Genomic DNA, 18,233 nt, shown 5'->3' on the forward strand with positions numbered 1-18,233 from the left:
GTAAGTAAATTTCACATATTGTGTTGATATGTTGATATCAGAATCATTATTGCTATTAGATTAGCTTCCAGTCTTTGAAGTTACCAAGATACAGAATGTTCTCTGCATTCAACTTAGAGAAGTTGTTAATGTAAAGAAACACATGCCAACAGTTCACTGAGTGCCTGTCTTCTGGCATATAAAAGCTTTATTTTGTCATTGTTTATGTACTGTATTACAAATGGTTTCATTTAATTATGCATTTCCAAGACATAATTTATGTGACATTTTGAAAATACCACCTAGATTGGCTGTCTTAAATTGTTACTTGATCCAACGTAAAACCTGCGGTTGAACCTAGCAATTCCTTGCCTCGACTAGAAGAGACATACTGAGAATGTTGCATCAGAGACAAGACAGACAGGAAGACAAATGCTAAACAAATAAAAAACTCCACCACCACCCCAGTTTTCTTCTTAATGTTTCGAGGAAGCTTTTAAAGGAATTTTTAAGGGAGTCTATGTTATGATGACACAGACATCCCTCCTCCTCAGATATATGCTGAAGAGTTGCTGGTATCAAAAATTGGATTTCTATGTTATTATCCAGTCATGATTCATTGTCATTATTAGCAAGGAAGTCGCTTCCCTGTTAAAGTTCACCTTTGTAATATAGAAAATGTATGTTAATTAATGTATTCTCCTATTTCAAGGTTTTCTTTCTTTCCTGGTGAACCTTTCTTTCAGGATGGGCAGCCATTCAGATTTCCTAATATTTTGCTGAAAGCCTAGAATATTTCAATCCAATAAACTTAGTTTCTTTTAAAACAATCTGATGTTTATGAAAACTCATCATCATTTAAAATCAAAGTAAAAAATTAATTTTCAAGCTTTCTTAATGATTACTTAATGTGTCAATAAAAGGTCATTAGCCTTTTTTGACATTAGAGGGTGTTCATTCCACAAAAGGTCATGCTACATCCTTCTGGGTTTCCCCTGTTCCGCTTTCTACATGATACTTCACAACCATGGAAAAAAGCCAGAGTTGTATACCACAGCAGCAAAGCTACAAGGATTTTAATGATACTCTCTAGTAACATAGTTGGCTGAAAAGCAAACTCACTATTCTTCATTATACTCACTCAAAAAAAAAAAAACCCTGTCGCACAGACACCTGAATCAAAAGGCCATGACCAGCAGAAACAAAGTCTGGTGCTGTTAGAAGCCGTGATTTTAGTTCACAAACAACATGGAGCCTTTCAGATAACATAGATAAGAGAGTATCTAAACTCTTTGCTGGGATCTCGACATTCTTTCATTTTTGAAACATTTAAAGAATATAAGCAAACTTAACCCCATAATGGCAAACTTGGACCTGAATCTTCTGTGAAGCACTACATACATTTATACAGCTACACAGCAAGTAAGTGAAATCCCCCTATGATCTATGATTCGGACTATACCACTCAACCAATCACACTGGAGTCTGGAGTTTCTTTAAGAGTGACACATACTGTTGGGGTGATTTTATTTGCCTTTCAAACAAATAAGTAAATAATAAACGATCATAACCTACCCTCACAGCAGTTTTAAACTAGCATATTCCCACAATCCTCACTTTACTCCGTTCCAAGCAAGGATTTCTTCCTTTCAGATTAGTGTTATCATAAGGGTGTAAGTCCATGGGACCTGATGAGATGCATCCACAGATCCTGAAGGAACACGGATGAAGTTGCTAAGCCCCTATCATATCTGAGAAGTCACAGCAATCCAGTGAAGTTCCCACTGACTGGAAAAGGGGAAACATAACCCCCATTTTTACAAAGGGAAATAAGGAAGACCTGGGATTCTACAGGCCAGTCAGTCTCACCTCTGTGCCTGGCAAGATCATGGAGCAGATGCTCCTGGAAACTATGGAGAGTTTCCATAGGCACATGGAGAATATGGAGGCGATTGGTAACAGCATGGCCTCAGCAAGGGCAAATTGTGCCTGACAAATCTGGTGGCCTTCTATGACAGGGTTACAGCATTAGTGGGTGACAGAACAGGAACTGATGTGGTCTACCTAGACTTGTGCAAAGCACTTGACACTGTTCAGCACAGCACCCTTGTCTCTAAACTGAAGAGACATGGATTTGATGGATGGAGCATTCAGTGCATAAGGACTGGCTAGATGGTCACACTCAAAGAGTTGCGGTCAACAGCTCAATGTCCAAGTAGAAACCAGTGACGACTGACATTCCTCAAGGATTTATACTGGGAACAGTGCTGTTTAATCTTTGTTGGTGAAATGGACAATGGAATTGAGTGCACCCTCAGCAAGTTTGCTGATGAAACCAAGCTGTATGGTACAGTTGACATGCTGGAGGGAAGGAATGCCATCCAGAGCAACCCTGACAGGCTTGAGATGCGGTCCCATGTGAACCTCATGAAGTTCAATAAGGCCAAGTGCAAGATCCTGTGCATGGGTTGGGGCAATCCCAAGCAGAAACACAGGCCAGGCTTTGTGGAGAACAGGTTAAAAGCAGCCCTGAGGAGGAGGACCTGGGGGTGCTGGTGAATGAGAAGCTCATTGTAGCCCAGCAATGTGTGCTTGCTGCCCAGAAAGCCAACCGAATCCCAGGGTACATCAGAAGATGCATGGCCACCAGGTCAAGGGAGGTGATTCTCCCTCTCTGCTCTGCTCTAATGAGACCCCACCTGCAGTACTGCATGTAGCTCTGGGGCCCCCAACATAAAAAGGATGTGGACCTGTTGGAGTGAGTCCAGAGGAGTGCCATGAAGATGACCAGAGAGCTGGAGCACCTCTTCTATGAAGACAGGCTGAGAGTTGGGCTCGTTCAGGCCAGAGAAGAGAAGGCTCCAGGGAGACCTTGTAGCAGCCTTCCAGTACCTAGAGGGGACCCAGCAGAAAGCTGGAGAGGGACTTTTTGCAAAAGCATATCATGATAGGACAAGGGGTAATGCTTTTAAACTGAAAAAAGGTTGGTAGGTTTAGATTAGGTACTAGGAAGAAATTCTTTACTGTGAGGGTGGTGACGCACTGGAACAGGTTTCCCAGAGAAGCTCTGGATGCCCCATCCCCGGCAGTGCTCAAGGCCAGGCTGGATGGGGCTTTGAGCAACCTGGTCTAGTGGAAGGTGCCCCTGCCCATGGCAGGTGGGTTGGAACTAGCTGATCTTTAAGGTCCCTTCCAACACAAACCATTCTATGACTCTGCGACCAGTCAGTTCTAGATAGGGATAAATCCCAAGGATAACTCAGAGATAAAAATCATTTACTGTGCTAGAAAGGACAATCACACAAAACCTCTGAAAAATTCAGTACTTTTCCATGTATGCATTTTGGTTTTTAAACTAAGAGGTATTATTTCCTTCAGATCCCAGCTGACCTTCCAGAAAGACAGCATAGATGTGGAAGAAAACAAGTTCTAAATGTTTTGATTTAATCTGGCAATAGCAGTAAAGGGACTCTAAGTCTGGAGATTCAGAGCACATACCTTCCTTTTCCCATTGCCCCTCTACACTGAGCTAATAGCACAGATCATGCCCTTCCTCATCTTGCTTAAGGGCAATCAGTTCACAGCTGCAGCCTGCATGGAAATCTTGAAACCCTATATAATCTACCTATTACATAAAGGTTTGCCCTCTTCAGTTTCACCACATCAGGGAGAATAAAGGTGAAATCAGACACTGGCAAACAGTATAGCATCTTGCATTTTATTAGTTTCAATTGCTATTAGACAGGAAGGTTTCCCACTCCCTAACCTTCAACACCCCCCACCCACCATATTCAGTCTTTCACACTGTAATGTTCAGTATCAGTAAATCACTCACAGCACGATCAACTCTGAACAAGATGGTATCAGATCAGTCAGGCATCCATTTACCTTGTGTCTCAGGCCTCTCTTGAAATAATCAGATGGTATTTCCATTATATCTCACGGCCACTACCAAAGCAAACAACGCACTACTGAATCAAGCAAAAGTGTGGGCTGTTGCTTGTTTATCTGGAGGAGGGCATAGGCCATATGAAAAAATAACCTCAACTTAGTAACATTGAAAATGTTTTCAGACTCGACCATTTAAAGGCAGCCTAACTGGAGAACTTATCCTATAACGATTCTGCATATATTTCTGCCTGATGCAACAACCTAACCATTACGAAAACCTAAGACAGATGCTGTTCTTCATGGAAAGCTTACAAAGCACATATGCACAACACATACTTCACATTTTGTTACAGTCTTTCACAGCACGTAGGTTTCTTGGTGGACCATCAACCTTCTCCAGTAATCACATCCACGTTTTTTGAAGAGGAGCAGCTTAATGAGAACAGCATCCAGCAACAACCCCTAAGCTCAAGAAGGAGGCACTGATTCCTACAACAGAAGCCTGGAGAGTAGCATGTCACCAGAAGCAAATGCATGACCACAGAAACACTCTAAAGTGCATTATTTTTGGAAGTAGCTTTCACATGCTCATTTCAGCACCCATGCATTTCCATCCTCACTTGCACACACCTTTTAGGGAATGGAAATGCTTCTGCAATGGCGTATTGCCTCACAGTCAGTTGCTTCACAGTTTAAGTACTCCAAATCAAGCAGTGGAAAACAAACTGTCCCTTGCTGAATGTGTAAGAGATGAAATTTTTGCCAGAGCTAATGCACTTGAATCCATCAGGTTTTCCTTGAAAAAAATCTGCAAGCCAGCAAAAACATAATAAGGAAAGCATTTCTTAACCTGCTATTAATCAGACAGCATAAATTCTAGGCTTTGATTTCAAAGCTGTTAAGATACAGTTTGACTGCAGTTTCAATATGATATGCTTCTCCATTCAACTGCAGATTCGAGAGATGCCAAAAAAAAATTCTGACACTTAAAGGTTGTATAAAAACCAATTCTTTTGAGAGAGAGCAAGAGGACACATGCATGGAGAGAGGAATTAAGAATCTCTCTGAAAGTCATCTGAAAATCTTATCCAAACAAATAACCTTTTTTTGAAGTTCTTCACAGATCATCACCTACCAATCCAACTGTCATGTTCAACCTCATGCTATTCTCATTGAATAAAAGAAACAAAGGAGACCAGGAAATAAAAAAAAATTTAAAGAAGTCTTTTCAATCCTAAAATTCATCTCAACTACACTTCAGACACATGACAGCACTACTAACCCTTTCCGGTACGTGACAGGCAGTTGAAGACACACACTCATCTTCAAATGAAGTCAGTGGACTTGCCTTTCTTACCTCAGTTTTTCCACCTAAAACCTTAGTGTGAAGTGAGAATGTGTCTGCATCCTGTTCTTCTTACTGCAAATCATCTAGTTAGTTAATATAGTTTTATTCAGAGCATTCCTGGACCATAACGCATTTCTAAAGTAAAAACCATTTGACAAGAGCAGGTAAAAATAAGTAAACTGAGATGCCTGTTCACTCATTTAAAAAATAAAAGTAATTAAAAATTGACTAATCTGGGTAGAAATAATCCCAACAGCATATTCCCTAAACAAAAGCTAGGCAGGCAAAATCCTGCCAATTGTTAGTGTAAGCAACAGCATCAAAGGAACAAAGTATACTGAGACTTGTACGTGGTTTTTTTCCCTGCAGATTATTCCACTATTATGTTCCATGTTTGCCAACATGAATTTAACAATTAACGGCCTCATTCCCTACCAGCAACCTACATACCACACAAAAAAGTTACATGTGAATGCCAATGAGAAGAGCAGCAACCTGGCTGGCACACCCTTACCCACCTAACTGCAAATAAGGACTACCTACAGACTGTCACCACGACGTGCTGGATTTTTATATCTACCCGCACTTCCCAAGTGCAGCATTTAAAAGGCAGTGTTTTCACCTTTCTTTTTCTTCCTCTTTTCAAATGGAAACAAAAATCAAACAGAAGAAGAAGGGGGAAGAAAACTCAAAGGGTCAACTGAAACATTCTAGGTATTCAGCAAGTATATGTTATAAACCACATTAATGGTGCCTAATTGTTTATTACTAACAGTCTGAGTATATGTGAGTAAAGGTCTGGGTGGAATTTTCTGTGTACCTCAACACAAGGCAAAGTTTTTTGGCCAAAAGACAATGAATCACTTTCACACACCGAAATGCATTAAGTTAAAATGGGGGAACATTTGTTCCATTTGTCCTTTTTAGTGGTTTCTGTGTAAGCAAACCTCAGAAGCTGGAAGATGAGAATCCCTTCCCCTACTTTCTGAATCATCATGCCAGTTATTTCTCAGTTGCTAATGGCTCAATTTCCACATATTAAAACAATAATCTACCTCCTAAAAGACCCTATAATAATTTGAGGGTTGACTGCTGTCTTCACAGTCATCAAGTGACTGCTTTTCAAGAGCTGTCCTTATTCATGAATGAAGCTGTGTCCCTTCCATCCTAAAAGCTCAACCCATATACAACTGTTTTAAGCAGGAAGTTTATTCCTGTCATTTAGTGAAACACTGAATCAGTTAAATCTCCATCTTGTATTTCTGCATTAAGAAAACACAAACTTTGAAGTTGGCAAATGGTGGAGATTTGCAATAGAAGTGGTATTGTAACTATAATATTGTTTCTGTGTAAAACACAAAACCAGAGTGTTGTTTTCATCACTTCTTGTAAACCTCACATCACATTCTTCTACAAAGATGACACATCACTTGACCAGTGCTTTCCAGTGCTTAGTAGCTCTTGCTGCACATTCCTCACAGGAATCTTTTAAATCAGGTAATTTCTTGTCATGTGGTTTTGTTATCACCTGTGCTTTGAAGTTCATGCTACATTAGGATTTTCATTTAAAAGCTCTTTGCACTTGGAGAAACAGACGCCTTGAAATATCCGGATTTTCTTGAGGAAAAAAAAAAAAAAAACCCAAAACCAACACAACAACAGAACTGAGAACCTACAGAACAAGGCTAAGCAGGAAAGTAAAATAAAGTGGTCTCTCAGCAGGGTCACTTGATGCTTCCATCTCCTCAAGCAAAGGGTCCCTCTGGTGCTCCCAAACACACCATGGTACCCACAGTTTTGGTTCCAGAAAAACTAATGAAGCTGGCCTGGCACTTGTAAGTTCCATAGCTGCAGAGCAGAAGCAAATGACACCTGCATAATTATTTTCATTCTCACAAAGGCCCCTGCTACCTGACCTGACTCTGACTTATAGTACCAAAAAAAGACTTTATTTTTTTTTCATCATTACAATAAGCAAAAAACTGACTTAGTTTGTAAAAAAAGAAATATTTTAGCAGGTTTTCATTAAACCTTTCCCTTCTATTAGAAATTGTTCTCTAATACCTTAAGAAAAAAAAAACAACCTATATTTTGTGATTTTCCAATTTCATTGTTGTGACTGAAAAGATAACAAACAGAAGAGATTACACAAAGCAACACAGAACACATTTCATAGCTATTTCCTACTGGCTTAATTGGCCAATTATGCTCTTTCTCAGCATGTGATCAGTTTAACCAGACTCAGCAAGAACTATTCTAAAATGGTCCTACTTTGCAGTAGAACTTGCATCTGTGTAAGTAAGTACACAAAAATAAATTCTACTTTGAATTGTTCAACATACTACTTTGGGTCTCCTTCTGCCTTTTGGAAGTTTTCCATTAACATCATATTTGGCAAAAGCTCCTTCATAACTTCACATAAAAGTTCCTAAATATAACACACTGACCCTCAGGCCATTTATTTGTCCATATTAATTTCATTTAGGAAATGGGCTTCGCATTTATTGCTGGGCCATCAATGCTTATACTAGCAAGCAAAATTACCAAGCAGCAAACATGAAATAAATTACTGTTTTGCTGTACTACTGTGGTCTTAACCACGTCACTAGTTTTCACACCACCATTACCAGAGATGCTGAGCTAGTGACAGATTTGCAGTGGTTTAAACTGTTAGTTCACAACTGGAAGTTAAATCTGAGACATTTATTTTTATCAGAAGCAGATTATTACCTTATTCAGTGGTAAAACAAACACACACCAAGCACACAGACAGATGAATTCCCATTAGATAAACAGTGTGTGAGCCTGCTTATACAAATCTCGTTTGCATTTACCTCAGGGTAGGAGCATGCACCAAAATAGACGCTGTGGAATAGGAAGTGTAACAAGTTCACAGCTTTTACTAATTACCCAGCACAAACTCAGTCAGCTACCCACATGCTCCAGGCATTTACATTGCAATACTATGCTGGTTTGCAAGCTGCACCAGCGGACTGTGGGTGTGCCAGTGCTGCTGCTGTTCAAGATTTGGATCCTCAAATCAATGGTTTTACTCACAACCAGGGGTCAGTTTCAGAGCAGTCCTACAGCGCTTTCTGGCAGCCCTACCTGAAACCCCGAGGATTTATCTGTTTATAGAAAGAGGAAGGGATTTCCTCCTCGCAAATTGAAGAGAAACACATTTCCAAGCCATGAGAGCTGCTCACTTAGCTTATAACCTCATCATCGATGAGGAGGGCTGAGTGCATCACAGCTATTAAGGAGCTTCAGTGTTAATAACATTAAATATTTTTAAATAAAACATCTGGCATCAGCTGTTTCTAGAAGCTGTTTTTATTTAAGTTTCCCCTCTAAAATATTGGACTCTACAGGTATTTTCACACATAAACCTGAACACCAAACTAGACTATCTTTAAAAAATTTTGTCCTAGGAAACATTGTAAGAATTATTCACACACTTTTTGGTTTGGCATCGTATTTGGTACTTAATGAGCTGGGAAAGTTCTAAGCACAACTATAGTTTTGCAATACATTTTGCAATGGAAATCATTCTTTGAAGCACTCTTATTGCATTCATTTGCCAGCAGTAATCACTAAAACTCAAAAGCAGCAAATCTTCAAATGCTTCCACACATACCTTGGTAACAACAGAAAAACACCCTCACAAAAAAAAAAAAAAAAAAAAACCAAAAAAAAAACCACACACAAAAAACACAAAACCACCACACAAGAAAATTACAAAAACAACCCCCCAGAGGACAAGACCAGACCACAGAACATTTTAATGCTTGGGATTTGAGGTGCTGCTCCACACCCCAAAAGCCTGTGTGAGTTTTGGATGCTACTCCCAGATACATGGGAGTGACTGGGTCACTTCACATTTCACAAACATCAACTTCAAGAGCTGCCCATGACCTGCCCTGGTCAGGTCTACTAATCTCAGGCTCTTTCTCCCCCAGAATCAAAACCACACAGAGGCAAAAGAGCTTGTGAAGCAACAACCTGCCTCCTCATTCAAGCCAGGGAAGGTGTTGCTGTGGATCCTGACTCCTCCTCAGCTGGAAGTAGTATGGCAGAGCTTGGAAGACTGGGGACACCGGGAGAAGAGCAAAATCCAACTCTGCGTCCCATCAGCACATCAATGAAAGTAAGACTATGCAGCATCTCAACTTTTTTGTAGGATACTTGACTTAAGGTTCTCCCTCTAGACTGGAATGAAGTTATAAGGTGCAGTGACTGCCCCCCAAATCTGATATCCCCACACTAACTACAGACCACAGATACTCGTGATCACTGTGATTTCTGCACTTACTGCTGCCCTCCAGCTCCCTCCTGGCCAGCCCACCAAAACAGGTGACCACAAATTCTTTCCACAAGCCCAAATGGATCTTGTATTTTGTGCCTTTTGGTGTGAGCAAAGTTGTTTGCAGTCTCTGACTTAGACATATGCAGAAGAGATTTACTTTCACACCATCAAGCCAGCTTTAAAGCTGAGAGTACATGAGAAAGCAAGCCTTGGTCTGCATTAAAATTTATTCGTTTGCTACTATTAATTCAGAAGCTTGTTTTCTAAATACATTTTAAATTCACACAACTACAAAAGCACTAGAATTTTACTACTTGTAGGAAAGCTTAATTTGACAACTCTTATCTTCACAAGATACCAGAAGTGAATCACAAGAAGATCCACTGACAAGAAATCCTTATCTCAGAACTGGTCAATAATTTGTACGGTGGAACATTCAACTGTTAATTGCCTCCATCCTACTTCTAGGGCACATCCTTTAAAGTCACATGTCTCATTTCTCAGCCTCTAGGAAATACATGCACATTTGCTTAATTATTGATTACATGGTCTGGAAGCATGAGTGCTCAGAGATGCCTTGCTATTGTTCTGGGGCAGGGAAATCATGGCAGACCTCTTATTTTAATTCATTTTGCTGTCAAGGCATATTGCAAGATAACTATGAAAATTAATTTCTGCAGTAACACCTAAAGATTAATTTTGACATTCTATCCAATGATTATATATATATAAACAAAGGTATTTTATTAGGATTAAAAAAATAAGAAGTTAAAAAGCTGCATAAAGTTTTGAAAACATGGGTAATAGCTATTGCCCTCAAACTTTAGGAGGGAAGAGGGGCAAATAAAAAAGCACCAACCTAGCCATCCAGAAAAATAATATTTCATCAGAAATGTGAAAAACTTAATCTTTATTACCATTTATTTTGCAACAGTAAATTTTTAGCTAATCATTCACTTCAAAACATGATTCAACATCTTAATCTGATACATTACAGCCTGGAATACTACTACACTGTAGAAAGTCTTATACCTTCCAAAATCTTCTCAGCTCTAGGACAGCCTGAATACATCTAGACTTTAACCAAAGAGCACAAGAGACAGCAGGAGGGTCCCATTTAAGAAAAACCTTGAACACACTAGGCCATTGAAGGCCTACAAGAGCAGAGATAAAAGCAGTGTCATTTGAGTCACTCTCGCTCAGCCTCACACAGCATTATGTTCCTGTACAGCTCTGAGTCTTTCTGGTCCTTGCACCTGGGTAAATACAGATGATGCTATGGGACGTATACAGAGCACCTTAAGCAAAACACAAGAAAGGCTTCCACAATGCACCTGCTCTAAGTGTGCACCAACTTCCTAAACTAATTCAGTCTTCTTGATAGAAAGAAGCTAGCCTTGATTACGGTTTTTTGTTTAAGATTGTGTTCTGTGGGTTTCTTTATGGGTTTGGTGCTTTTTTGTTGGTTTTTTTTGGGGGGGTGGGGTGGGGTGTTGCGGTTGGGGTTTTTTGTTTGTTTGGGGGGTGGGGAGGTGTGTTTGTTAAGCTGGTGGGGTTTTTTTGCTTTGTGGCATGTTTTTATTGTGACCATACATTACATTTTTCAGGTTCAGCACTTGGTCAGAGTAATAATTAACATTGTGTAAATCAAAATATTCATGTGGACTAATGCATTTTTCAAAACATAAGTCATGGCAATAGGCATTCACAGTCTCTACTCTTTACAGTAACACCATGACAATCTTTCATAGGCACCTTCTTTATTTTTCTTTCTGTTGGAACTGAGAAACATAATGGAAACAACATCACAACAAAACTGTCATTAATTCAGAACATCTCCCAACAGTGAACTAATACAAAATCAGCATAGGTTATGCTAGTTTGCAGCACTGCTTCAAGAATGAACCACGTAATTTTTATTAAGCAAAAAACAAGTTAACCTTCAGGTGCATACCCAACTTCCTCGTGTAAAAAAGTGACAATCAGCTTTCATTTTCACTATTGTGCTAATTGTGAAGTCTTAAGCAGGCAAAGAACACAGTACATAAGTAGGAAAGGAGTAATGAAGATCCCTGCCAGCCTTCATTGCCTTCAACAGATTCTGAATGGGCCCAGAATGAACAGCAGCATCAAGAGGGAAAAGGTCTGCTATCCAACTTAAACAGGACTCACCCAGCCAAAATGGCTTGGGACAGGGTGTCTGGAAGGAATGCAAAAACATTAGCACTGAAGTAATTTGTCAGAAGTACTTTAAAACAATCTCTGCTGAACAGAAATCTTGAAAATGTATTCCCCGTGGAAATCTCCATTGCTTGCAGCATGCCGTCTGAATAAACTTGTATTCTGCGGTTTAGGACTGTGTTACCTTGTGGGCTACCATTAGGGCCTGTTAAGGCATGCCCATAAAAAGGACAATTACATAGGTATTTAAATACATAAACTTCTTGACAATTCTTGCTTGCTCTATAAAATCACAAGCAAGCAAAAGAAAAGGGCATTACTTAGTACAGGCGCCTTTAACAAAATATGCAGCCCACCTAAACTACCCCCTTGTTTTCTCCTTACACTATTAAGCATCCACAAAGTAACTTGTATTAAGAGCAAGGAAAACAAAAAAAGAAAACTACACCAACAAACAAATAAACCATGAATACATGCCAGACTTGAAAGGCAGTTTTCCTACCTAAGTGCTCTTATTGACCCATTTCCTGGTCTTGAAACTTTATGCAGGGCAAGCCTCATTGCCTGGCCAGCTGCTCATCCTAGCTGTCTCACCACAAAAAAGCTGCTCATCCTGTCCTGTCCTCCCCCAAAAAAACCCCAACATATAAAACCAATCTGATTCTCCTGAATCCTACAGCTAGTCCAAAATGTGCAGCAAATGGCAGCAGCGAGAGCTGTGGACACAGGAAAACAATTTGCTCAGGGTTAGCTCTATAGGCAAAGAGGGCATGTATGTTGGGTTTTCTCCTTCCCTAAACAGAAGTTTAAATTGTGCTAGAGTGGAAAACAACTACCAAAATCATCTTTTTTTATTATAATCAGTAACAGAAGAGGATTCATTTGAAATTGTGTATTAAGTGCATGTGTTTCTTATACCTCTTATTTACAAGATATAAATCATAAGCCTCCAGCCTGCTACCCTTCTCTTCCTTCGGAAGAAAAATCCTTGCTTTTCACTATGCTCTCATCCAATCCTTCCAAGAGAAAAAAGATATTTGCAGCCTTTCACACCAATAAAAATTAGTAAGGTTTTGCTTGCTGTGTGGTTTATACATGTCCTTTCAGCAGTGTGTTAAAAAAACCAACAAACAAACCAAACCCAAATAAACTTCATAATTTTGCCTGGGCAAACAGGAACAATTAGCAAAACAAAAATCTGGAAAACAGCCAGATCTCAGGGCATTCCGGTCACTTGTAATAGGAGTTTCTATAGTTGATGATCTAAAATTTTAAGTGCCATGAATATCCAGCTACTAAACCCTTCATTCAGAGTTTAGCAAGCTTCAGTGACCCTGATGAGCACAGCAACTTTGGCATGGCAGAAAGGCAGGTCCTGAGGTAGCCTAATCTCAGAAAATTAAAACCTTTGAAGATTAAGAGCAGGGCCTTGAAATGACCCAGAGAGAAAGAAAGAGACCAAGTGGTTTCTGTGGCCAGTCCCTCCTAGACAGTGGGCTGCTGCTAAGCCCCCAGTGTCTGTGGGACGCAGCTCCAGTTCAGGAGCACTCCAGCTGAAAAGCCCAGGAATTGGAGTTTAGTTTGCTAGAAACCTGGGATGGAGGGAGACATTACTGTCTGCCTTTGCTACCCTGTATCTAGAATATTCCTTTTTTCTGGACAACATCACATGACTTGCATTTACCCTGAAGTAACAATGGTACTAAGTCATACAGGGAAGCTATCCCACAAATTCCTAATGTTCTGGTTGTTCTTGTTTATCTTCCTCCTCTTGCAAAACATGGACAAAAATAGGATGCAGAAATCCAGCTGAAACCTCACTAGTATTGAAGACACCAAGTTCATTGCATTTCACTAAATTTCAGCTTTACTCCCTACGATGCCCCTTACCTTTTTCACAGCACCATAATCACTGATTTGCTTTCTAATCGCGGTTCCCCAAAATGTCAGATCTTTTCCTGGCAAGCTGCTGACAAGTCAGTTGTTCCCCTTTGATAATTTTCTGCCTGCCCAGCACACTTCACATTACCTGGCCAAACAAGCCACTGGAAGAAGCAATTATTCAACTGACAACAGATTGTGCAATTAAGGAGACCTGCCCACACATACAAAGTTGAGCTCAGAACAACACAGTAGACATGCACTTCCAAGCAGCATCCTTAATCCCACATGTTTTGTTGGGTTTTTTTCCCCCTAGGATAGCCACAACAGAGAAAATACGAATTGTTCCTTAAACATGATTCTAACCATTCATTTTATGTGCCCAGAGGAAGCAGAAGTTAAAGCAATGTGGAATGTTGCTTGCTATTTGACATGCAGAGCCTGGCAGGAAAAGCACCTGTCTCTCGCATGCTGAATTTCTCAGCGATGCCATTGTGAGGTATCAAAAGCAATGAGGTTAAAATCACGAGAATTATCACTGAGACATCAATGGAATGGAAAGCAAGTGTGACAAACTCATGCATACTACTACAAAAAACTATCGAAAGAGAAAATTTTTCCTGCATCTTACTTGCTTTCAACTGATTATAAAGTTAGCTGGAAATAGGAACTTGCTGCTCTTTGCAGCAATTTTTATCACCTCTGCATAAAACTGAAGACTAGACCAACTTCTATATTCAACACTTCTGTTGCATAGGGTGGGAAGCTCAATGCAGCTGTATTGGTTACTCTGTCTGTTGAAGAACTCTTCCAACTATTTTCTGACAGGACAGTTTCTGTATCTTCCCACAGTAATAAAAACATGCTCCTTTTATAAAAGACTGGTGCATATGAAGACATACACAAATGCACATGCATGAATATCTGTAACATATTATTTAAAATTCTTCTCCACACAAAACAATCTTATAAACTTCAAGAAGTATTAATCAAAGGCAAGACATCTATCACAAAAAATAGAGAAACCAGTATAAGCAAAAGGGTTGCACCACTTAGTGTTAACAAGCCCTGACCAATTCAAAATGCAGGTAATTTCCTTCTGGCACAGCTATATTATCCACATGCATGAAGTCCATGCCAAAACAGACCCGTAAAATTAGTTACAACTATCCAGTCCAGTATAGCAACCAGCAAGGCAAAAATAGCTCTAGACTGGCTTTAAATTTTATATGTTAAACAAGACAAACATCTAAAGGGCCCAGAAAAAAAAAAATCTAAAAAGCAAAATTTTATACATATATTCACACAGACAACATGGATGCTAATTTTTGTTTTCACTTTCAGTTTTCATCAGAGAGAGTTTATGGAAAGTTGTGTCAGCAATCTGTGTCTGCTATCAATAGTGTTTGGGTTTCTTTTAAACAAAAAAAAAAAAAAAAGGAGAAAGGCAAGAGAGGAGAATATTTGAAAAAACACCACCACACACATCAAGCTGGCTAAATCAATTCCAGGAGTAAAAAAAGAAATCAATATGGGTCTTTTCTCCAAGAATATAAAAGACAGACTTAAATTTCAAGGCACAAAGAAGTTAGGTTTATAACTTCAGGAGCACCATCCCTATAAAAATCATCTACACCAATTATTATTGTATAAGAAAGGTCTCAGAGTTCTTAGAACCAACCACTCTTATTTATCAAGTTCCAAAGAACGATAAAAAAATTATTAGACTAGTCAAGACATTCATCTTTACAGATTTCTTACAGTATGCTATCTTCTAGAAAAACTGTAAGAGTGAATATAGAGAGAATTCAAAACATTCTTAATAAGAGAAAGGGGGAGGCATGTGCACACAGAGGAAAGAATTTTATCTTTTTTGTTCCTGTGCTGACCTGAATGTACCAAGTTAACCACATGCACTAACAAAACCTCAAAACTTCTAGACAAATATGCTTATTTATGTAGATTTAGTAAATATTTACTTACCCAGCATCCTCCTGGAAGCCTTCCAATTCATCTCTTTGTTCTGCGAGGGTGGATTCTAGATCCAGATAGGTACCATTGTGAGACAATTGCAGGGTGCAGTCATCAAGCTGTAGAACAAAATTCAGATCATTAGATTACAGCAGTCATTTTCTCTAACATGCCTCTAACATCACCTTCCTATTTTCCAGGTCCCCAGACAAGATCTCCCTGAAACAAGCCATATGTTGGGAGTGGGTAAGAAAATGGGTGCTTGTTTGGCAATCCCAAGTCCATATTCACTAGCCCATGCTTGGTCACAACAATATCAATACAACTAACAAACACAGAGAAATGTATTTACTTGAACATAATAGAAGGAGATTAGAGGGTTTTATCACAGTGCCTTTAGAATCCTGTAAGGGAAAATAATTTAAATGCATGTCTAGGATATGAATGACTGCTCTCTGTTCTCACAGTACATTTAAGTAGAGTTTCTGAGCCTTTGGATGGAAGTGGAAGGAAGAAGCAGCTGTTTTGTGTGCTAATGAACATCCCCTGTGAGCAAGGATACAGCCAAGGGACAGTGTAAGGTGTGGCAGCCAAGAGTTGGGGCACTGCAGCAAGGGAGAGTGCAGTCAACCCAGACCCAGATTTTCTGGTTTTCTCATTTTAGGGCCAGGTGCTAATCAGCCTATGAGGCTGAAGGGAAGACCTTCCTAGGCACCAGGGGGGAGCACTGGACACCCATACCAAATTCCCACAAAGGTACTGAGGTAAACAAGGACCAGACATGAAACCAGGAACCTGCCTGCAATGGTGCTGAAGAAGAAGAGAGCAATTAATAACCTTCTTTATTTCTATCCTGTCTTCCCTTATCTTCAAGTTTTCTGTTAATTGTTCCAGAAGTTAAAAGGGGAAAAAAAAAAAAGCCAGATTTTATGAAAGTTAGAAAAGGAATTTTCTGGCTTTTTACAGGGAACACACCACAGGAAAAGGTCTAGGAAGATCCACCCCAAAACTCTGGCTAAGTCATTGCACAGAAATGCAAAATAGTTACTGGATCAAGAGGGGTAACCGAAGAAGCCAAAGGGAAGAGCTATGAAGTAACATAAGCTCCTCTCTTGCCATGAGATAACCCCGTGCCACATCACAAGGAATGAGGAAAAATCCTTCCCAGGGCAAGGAAACAAGAAAACATTTACCAAAGGGCAGGTGAAAGTACAGGGTTGTCCGACCTCATCACTAGGGAGGTAAGTGACCAGCTGCTCAGAGAGCCCAGCCCAGAAGCAGAGAAATTGCCATCACTGAGCCCAGCTGGACAGGCTCCTGTGGACCTTCCTGTGTCAACACTGCACTGGGGGTCCTTTTCTAACTGGTTCCAAGTTCACAAATATTGTAAGCCCCAAATGTGTTGTGCTACTTGGTACAAAGTCCAGTTTGATAGCTGAGCAGTCTCAGACTGACCCGCCAAACAGAAGATGTTTTTATCATCTGCATTTGGCAAAACACACCAACAGGTCCTTTGCCTGCCTCTATCTACCAAAGGGCAGCCATGACACTGGTGGTGTAAACGTACAACACTGCTCCAAAGGCCACTTTGGGAAGAGGAGAGTATTTAACACCATACTTCATACCAATCTTCTGCCACAAGTGGCAGCCAATGCCTCTCTGAAGGGGTAAGCAAGGCTCTGAAACAGCCAATGACTCAAGGAAATAAAATTACAGCCCTTTATCACATCTATGGATTTTTCCTTCTGCTCTTTTTAACACTAGGAAAGAAAATCAATGAGGATCTATGTTTGATTAATTACCTCTTAACTCCTCAAAGTCATGGTTGCCAGTAGCTGTTCAGAAAAGCACGGTAAGTAACCACACTTACTATCTGGTGGTCAATAATAAAACTTAAGGCACCCGGTTTCCTATCACTGATTTATATAATCAAGAAAATAATACAAATAGTCTTTTATTATTCTGGATTAGCGGCATGGGAAATAACTGCAGAAGAGCTCACTTATAATTAGTAAGTGATAGAGTGTGGCTTTTGGCTTAGTCCACAGCATTATGCTATGCAATCTGAACGAAAAGTTCATCCTATGAAGAAAGGCTAGAAGGAGAAGGTCAAGTTGTATTTCAAACCTGTTCCTTTTTAATTTCTTTCATTTTTTTCCACCTGGGGAAAGTCAGTCATCAAATAAGGTGACATAAATTTTTACTCCGACTCCTGGGTTTAAGGAAAACAAAGAACCTCCAAGTGCAGCCCTCTGATATTAAGAATAACAACAGTATTACTACTCTGTATCTTTCCAGTTACAAAGGATATTAATAACCTATGCTAAATTAAAATACACTCTGTTGAGAAGAAAGACTAAATACCACTCTGAGAAACTTTTTTCCCAGTAGCCCAGCGTATCTAATGAAATGCTAATTTATTCAAAGTAATGCCAAAAGGCAAACTACTAATTAGATAAATGTTCTGCTGTCACTATGGAGATTAGGAGATTTGCCCGCAATTTCCAATTATACTGCATAATTGGGGAAAAGGAACTGTGGTTTACTAATATCTTATGACTTTAGTCTATAAAAAGCATGATGAGAACAGCAAGTACTTCATGTACAAAATAAAGAACAGTACATTCTACCTATGTTCATCTCAACTCCATAGTTTCAGTTGAACATAGTATTCAT

General features: G+C 39.6%; 1 protein-coding gene across 4 annotated transcripts in view; it reads right to left on the reverse strand.

Annotated features, from left to right (window-relative positions):
• Positions 1-18,233, reverse strand: part of FHOD3 (formin homology 2 domain containing 3) — a 415,647-nt gene that overhangs the window by 360,225 nt on the left and 37,189 nt on the right. For all 4 annotated transcript variants that reach the window (XM_055705739.1, XM_055705737.1, XM_055705738.1 and 1 more), the window contains exon 2: positions 15,570-15,676. In XM_055705739.1, coding sequence (XP_055561714.1) covers positions 15,570-15,676 — 107 coding nt within the window. The remainder of the gene's footprint in view (positions 1-15,569; positions 15,677-18,233) is intronic.

Source organism: Falco cherrug, chromosome 3 (genome assembly GCF_023634085.1).
Source record: "Falco cherrug isolate bFalChe1 chromosome 3, bFalChe1.pri, whole genome shotgun sequence".
In the NCBI taxonomy this organism is placed as follows: domain Eukaryota; kingdom Metazoa; phylum Chordata; class Aves; order Falconiformes; family Falconidae; genus Falco; species Falco cherrug.